Source organism: Trachurus trachurus (genome assembly GCF_905171665.1).
Source record: "Trachurus trachurus genome assembly, chromosome: 14".
Lineage (NCBI taxonomy): Eukaryota > Metazoa > Chordata > Actinopteri > Carangiformes > Carangidae > Trachurus > Trachurus trachurus.
In genome coordinates this window covers 33,676,488-33,683,687 of record NC_139903.1, presented here as the reverse complement: position 1 = coordinate 33,683,687, position 7,200 = coordinate 33,676,488, and the positions used below count along the sequence as shown (strand labels likewise).

The 7,200-nt window shown below is 49.8% G+C and overlaps 1 protein-coding gene across 1 annotated transcript in view; it reads left to right on the top strand.

Moving 5' to 3' along the window:
* Positions 1–707: 707 nt before the first annotated feature.
* The window catches only part of lcp2a (lymphocyte cytosolic protein 2a), a 19,140-nt gene continuing 12,647 nt past the window's right edge, over positions 708–7,200 (top strand). The window contains exons 1-3 of the mRNA XM_083987446.1: positions 708–1,210; positions 2,118–2,180; positions 2,260–2,306. Of these exons, the coding sequence (XP_083843572.1) occupies positions 1,133–1,210; positions 2,118–2,180; positions 2,260–2,306 (188 nt within the window). The 5' untranslated portion in view covers positions 708–1,132. The remainder of the gene's footprint in view (positions 1,211–2,117; positions 2,181–2,259; positions 2,307–7,200) is intronic.

Below are 7,200 nucleotides of genomic sequence, written 5' to 3'. Positions count from 1 at the left end.
GAGGCATCAGCCAGCTTCTATGTGGTGGTCTTTGGAGCAGCAGCATCTCAGCTGCAGAGTCAGACAGGAGGAGACTGGACAAACTAGTCAAGAAGGCCGTCTCTGTTCTGAGATCCTCAGACTACTTAGACTCAAAGTGGGCGGTCCCTAAGAGGAAGGCGGTCCTTCAGAGAACATGTGTAAAGTCACCAAACAAACAACTATCTGAAATGCCTCCATGTCTGAAAATAACCTGTAGATCTTCTGATAGAGACTTGCCGAGGAGGGGGTTGTGACCTTGTTATGCTGAGGTGTGAAAGTGGCAGTAACACTTAGTGGGGGTGAAATCCTAATGAGGACAAGTAAAAAAAAAAGAAAAAGAAAAGACAGAACATGGAAGTAAAACTAAAAGGTTTTGATGTGTGTTGTTCAGTCGTCCCCCACAGGAAAAGCGACATTTTGAGACGAGGATGGTGTGAATGTGCGACTGTGAACTGACCTGTGGTCAGCGCTGACTGCTGCTGGGACCAGCCTGAGCTCTTACACTGATCCAGAGTCAGCTTCTGCTTCGTCTGTGGTTGTCAACAGGTCGTCAGCAGCAGTGTGTGGGTGCAGCAGCAGTATCTGTTCCGCTCTGTGGTCATGGGGGGAAGTGGGGGAGGGGGTTACTGCCATCACCATCACCCAACCTTCTCTCTGTCACTCTGTCACTTCCTTCCAGTGAGCCGAGAGAGGGGGAGGAAAGAGAGGCCAAGACGCAGAGAGACAGACAGAGAGGAGGAGAGAGAGAATAGACAGGAAGACAGACGGCAGCCATCTTGGTTCCTCTGTGTCATGTCTGCCACTCCCTGCTGTGCTGCAGGCGCTCCAGTCACACGCTGCTGAACACACGGGAGGAAGTCCGACGGTTGGAGGACAGACGGACGTAGCTCTGTCTTCTGAGAGAGACGTTTGGTTTCCGTTGGACAGAAGGTAGGAGAGGACGAGGGCCGTCTGTCGCTCCGAGGTGGACGAGCAGGAAGAGCTGAGCCACGAGGCTGCGAGGCTGCGAGGTGGAGGACGAGTTGTGTCCAACAGGTGGCTGTCAGATGGTCCCGTCCTCCCGCTCTGCACACACTGTCCCACTGTGACGTGTCCAGGTCCAGCTTAAAGGATGAGCTCCGACAGAGTCCCCTCCAGGGCAGAGGTGATGGGCTGGAGCCCCCCCCAGCTGGCAGACTACCTGAAGAGGGTGAGAGGGCAACTACACAACAGCTACACAACACAACACAACACACAACCACAAGCTGGCAGACTGCATTCAGAGAGCGAGGACAGCAACACAACAACTACCAAACTGTAATTCAATGACAACATCACCACAAAAGCAAAGCAACACAACATAAAGGCAACCAACCACCTGAAGAGACACAACAACACAAGTGTAAAAACATTAACACTGTTGTATGTTGATGTGATGAAGTGATTACTTTCTGAGGGGCTGGGGGTCATGGCTTCACTGAAAATGAAATTCAGTCATTAGTGACTCACTCTCATGCTGATGAATCCTCCAGAGTAGTTTTTTATTCCTCAAAGTGCATCTAGAGACCTGAGAGGGGGGTGTGTAGTCCTTTATATAGGACCTAACACAAACATGTCCATAAAACTACACAAAAACCATTTAGTATTCCTCCACACTGCTCGTCCACTGCAATCCAAGTGTCCTGAAGGGAGATGGTCCGGTCCCGTCTGCGTACATCGCGTTAACACGAGAGTGCGCACCAGGTAAATTCAATCCAGGACTGTTTAGGCTGTAAAAACGTCCTAAATGACGTCGTTTCCAGTAAACTCTGGACTATCTCCCTTCAGGACTCTTGGATTGCAGCGGACGAGGAGTGTGGCGGAATATTAAATGGTTTTTGTAGACGTTTTCGTGTCGGGCCCTATTACTCTCATATAAAGTTTTGGTTGGACTAGGAACCGGCCTCCCGGGTCTCCAGATGCACTTTGAGGAATAAAAAACTACTCCGGAGTATTCATCAGCATGAGGGTGAATTTTTTGGTGAACTATTCCTTTAATGAGCCTGTCCTCTCTTCCTCTCCTGCCTCACTTCTTGTCCTCCTCTCTTCCTCTCTCCCGGTCCTCTGCCCGTCAACAGATGAATCTGTCTGGCTGTGATAAGGCTGTGATGAAGAACAACATCAGTGGATCCAGATTTGTGGTGAGTGGACCAGCAGGAGGTTGAGGGCCAGGCCTGGGGGGGTTCTCCTCTAAACACACTGCTCTGCCTCTCTCTGCAGAACCTGAGTGACAACGACCTGCAGAAGTTTCCAAAACTCCACGCCCCGTGAGTAGTGCTGTGATCACAGCAGCCTGACCCTGAGCCGAGCAGCAGAGGATATTGATCATTGATTAGACTCCATCTATTTCACAGTGGTTCTGACCAGTTTCTGTGAGCTGGCTAGTGGTTCGGCTATCATTTACCAACATGCAACAATGCTGGTCAGCTGATCAGGTAGTTAAAGGGATAGTTCAACATTTTGGCAAATTGGCCCATTGCCATAATCGCAGCAGCAGGCTCCTTTATTTGTCGGTGCGAGGCTGATGGGATTTCTTGGTTTCCCTCATCAAACTCACCAAATACACAATCCAACATCTCCAAAACGCTCTGGTGGACAAGTTGTGAGCTGCACATTCACCACGCTATGAGATAATAACAGACCGTTACTTGTCCGCTTTGTAAACTTTCAGTTTAGTTAGCTGGCGTAGCTAACGTGACTCTCGGGGTTAGCTAACGTTCGCGGCAGCTGAAAAAGAAAAAGAATAAGTCATGGAGCGGTTCCAGATTCCCCCGCCGCCCAAGTTTGATTTCACCAAACCAGAAGAGTGGCCCAAATGGATTCGGAGGTTCGACAGATTTCGGATTGCATCTGGTCTGGACATACAGCCAGAGGAGAACCAGGTGAACACTCTGATCTATACTATGGGGGAAGAAGCGGAAGATATTGTCACTTCACTTCGTATGACGGAGGAGGAAGCAAGCGAGTACATCATTGTCAAGCAGAAGCTCGAGGGACATTTCGTGGTGAGGAGAAATATTATTTTCGAGCGTGCAAAATTCAACCAAAGACAGCAGGAACAAGGGGAGACTGTGGACAGTTTTATCACTTCACTTCATTGCTTGTCAGAGCACTGCGGCTATGGACAGCTGCATGAGGAAATGGTCCGGGACAGACTGGTCGTAGGCTTGCGTGATAAAAGGCTGTCGGAGCAACTTCAGTTGGACCCGGAGCTGACGCTGGAGAGAGCGGTGACACGCGCGCGTCAGAGTGAACGTGTGAAAAAACAACAGGACCTGTTGAAGAGTAACTTCAAGGCAGAGACCACAGACGTGGACAGTGTTCAAACAAAACACAAGTTCGACGGAGGCAAAGGAAGACAGCAGAAAATGCAGGTTAGAACAAACAACAAAAGCAGCTATCAGACACAGCCAGGTAGCCAGAGGTGCATGTGGTGTGGTAGAATGCCAGCACACAGCAAAAACCAGTGTCCAGCTAGAGACGTAGCATGTAACCAGTGTCAGAAAAAGGGTCACTATGCAAAAGTGTGTAGGTCAGGGGTTCTCAATGAAGTTAACACAGCCGAGTCAGATGAGGAGGGAATCGCTTTCCTAGGCACAGTCAGCTCAAATGGTGAACCCTGGCTAATCAACCTTAACGTGAATGAGCACACAGCAGTTTTCAAAATAGATACAGGGGCTGATGTGACAGTGTTGTCTGAAGATGAATTTCAGAAGGGGCAGTTCCCAGAGCTAGAGAGTGCAAAGAAAGTGTTGCAAGGTCCAGGTCAGACGCCCATCACAGTGAGGGAAAGTTCACAGCTACCATAGGAACAGACACTAAAAGCACAACACAGGAAGTGTATGTAGTCCCAGGTCTGAAGTTTAGCCTACTGGGACGTCCCGCTATCCAGGCACTAGGGCTAGTGGCTAGAGTAGACACACTGGACTCAGTCGAGAGAGTTAGGGAGCAGTTTCCCAAACTGTTCAAAGGGCTAGGCAAGATGGAGGGGGAATACAAGATAGAACTTAAAACAGACGCCAAACCATTCTCCATATCAACCCCTCGTCGAATCCCGCTGCCTCTCATGTCTAAGGTGAAGAAGGAACTCTCACGCATGGAAGAGATAGGGGTGATATCAAGGGTTGAACAACCCACAGACTGGTGCGCCGGCATGGTCACTGTGCCAAAGCCAGGCAAGGATGAGGTGCGCATTTGTGTGGACCTGACGAAACTGAACGAATCGGTCAAAAGGGAGAGACACATGCTCCCGTCAGTTGAACACACACTTGGACAGCTGGAGGGCGCCAAAGTATTTTCAAAAATTGATGCTAATTCCGGCTTCTGGCAAATCCCCCTTGCCAAGGAATCTGCCCTCCTCACAACATTCCTCACTCCCTTTGGGAGGTTTTGCTTTAACCGCCTCTGCTTTGGCATATCCTCTGCACCTGAACACTACCAGAAGAGAATGTCCCAGGTACTGGAAGGACTTGACGGCGTCCTGTGCCAAATGGACGATGTGCTTGTGTACGGAGACACACAGGCCCAACACGACACACGACTGCTAGCGGTGCTGGGGAGGCTACAGGAGGCAGGCGTCACGCTGAGAGGTGAGAAATGTGAATTCTCAAAACGGCATGTCAAATTTCTCGGACAGATTATAGATGCAGCCGGCGTGAGAGCAGATCCAAACAAAGTGAGAGCAGTGACAGACATGGAGGAGCCGGACGACGTGAGTGGAGTGAGACGATTCCTCGGAATGGTGAATCACCTGGGAAAGTACTTACCTCATCTAGCAGAAAAAACGCAGCCACTCCGGACCTGCTGAAGAAGCAAAACATGTTTCAGTGGGGGCATGATCAACAAAGAGCATTCAACAACATCAAAGAGGAGCTGAGCTCACCACCAGGGTTGGCCCTCTACAACGCAAAAGCGGAGACGGTCGTCTCAGCTGACGCATCATCATTTGGACTGGGAGCCGTACTACTCCAGAGACAGGAGGAGGGCCACCTCAAACCAGTCGCATATAGCTCCAGAGCACTCACAGACACTGAGAAAAGGTACGCTCAAATTGAAAAAGAGGCCTTGGCAATTACATGGGCGTGCGAGCGTTTCTCAGACTACCTGGTGGGCATCAGGTTCCACGTGGAAACGGACCACAAGCCTCTGGTTCCGTTGCTAGGCTCCAAGAGCCTGGATGAGCTCCCCCCACGCATTCAAAGACTCAGAATGAGGCTGATGGCTTTCTGCTACTCTATCTCCCATGTGGCTGGTAAGAAATTGGCCACAGCAGATGTGCTGTCAAGGGCGCCGTTGAGAGACAGAGGGCAGCCGGAGCAGGAGGAGGAAGTCAACCTCTATGTAAACATGGTCATGTCAACCCTCCCAGCTACCGAAAAGAGGCTACAAGAAATAAGGGAACACCAAGAACATGATGAAATACTAAACCAGGTGAAAATGTACTGTAATGAGGGCTGGCCAGATAAATCCACGATAGACAGAGCTTACCTACCATATGCACAGGTCCAGGAAGACCTATCAGTGGAGAACGGCTTACTACTAAAAGGATGTAGGCTAGTTATTCCCAAGCCGCTACAGACAGACATACTTCAGAAACTGCACACAGGACACCAAGGTATAGTAAAGTGTCGGGAAAGAGCCAAACAATCTGTCTGGTGGCCGGGACTGTGTACACAGCTTCAGAAAGTGGTCGAGGGCTGCGACACATGTGCAAAAGAAAGAGTCAATCCCAGAGAGCCACTGCTTTCTACAGAGTTCCCTGACAGACCATGGGCAAAGGTGGGTGCTGACTTGTTTCAGTGGAATGATGACCAGTACCTATTGGTGATAGATTATTTTTCCCGTTTCATTGAAGTGGCAAAACTCACATCAACAACATCAGTAGCAGTAGTGGAACATTGCAAGTCCATCTTTGCCAGGCATGGCATACCGTCTGAGGTCATGACAGACAATGGACCCCAGTTTGCGTCTGAATATTTCACTAGGTTTGCTACACAGTGGGGGATCACACACACAACGTCCAGCCCCAGATACGCTCAGAGCAATGGAGAGGCGGAACGTGCTGTGCGTACAGTTAAAGACCTCCTCCAGAAAGAGAAAGACCCCTATTTAGCCCTCTTGGCTTACAGAGCCACCCCACTCGCCAATGGGTACAGCCCAGCACAGCTGTCAATGGGCCGGCAGCTCAGAACAACAGTTCCGGTCACTCTCTCATCTCTGAAACCGGGCTGGACTGACATAGCCCAAACTCAAACAGGAGGAGCAGGAGAAGCGACAGAGAATGAGTTGGAACTTCAACAAAAGACACAGAGCTCAACACCTCATAAGTCTGGCACCAGGCGACCATGTCTGGATAAAAGATACAAAGGAGAAGGGAACAGTGATAAGACAGGCGGAAGCACCAAGGTCGTACGTCATAGACACTCCCAGAGGGATCCTGCGCCGCAACCGAAATCACCTCGTCACTACTCCAGTGGCGCCAGCAGCGCAGACCGTCTTACCAGAGCCGGAGCAAGTCGCTGGTCAGCCAGTGAGTCCAGATCAAGCAGAGCAGGGCCCAGTTCAGCCGGGCAGTCCTGAGCCTCCGGCACGCTACCCTGCAAGAGAGAGACAACCCCCGGGGTACCTGAAGGACTTTGTAGTTAAATACCACACAGAGTTGTTTTATAGGGAAATTCATGCAAAACCGCTGATGCACGTTGCCTTCAGGGACAGTTTTTCAGCAAACAGTCTCTGCATTTCCCTCTAAAACAACTCTGTCTGGTAACATTCTGTTATTATCTCATAGCGTGGTGAATGTGTAGGACACAACTTGTCCACTAGAGGGTTTTGGAGTCGTTGGATTGTGTATTTGATGAGTTTGATGAGGGAAACCAAGAAATCCCATGAGCCTCCGTAGTGTAGCTCTGAGCAGCTCGTTAATCTGCTCCGCCGTTCTAAAAATAGCTTGCACCGACAAATAAAGGTAACGAACCTGCTATGACTATAGGGATTATGGCAATGGACCAATTTGCCAAAATGTTGAACTATCCCTTTAACATGTTGAAAAATGGTAGTCATCTCTTATTGGCAAACTATTAGCTGATCAACTGCTGCTTTGCTTTCTCTCTAAGTGACAATAGTTTACTGACTGTCAGCTTGTTGTTGTGGTCTGTGCTCCTG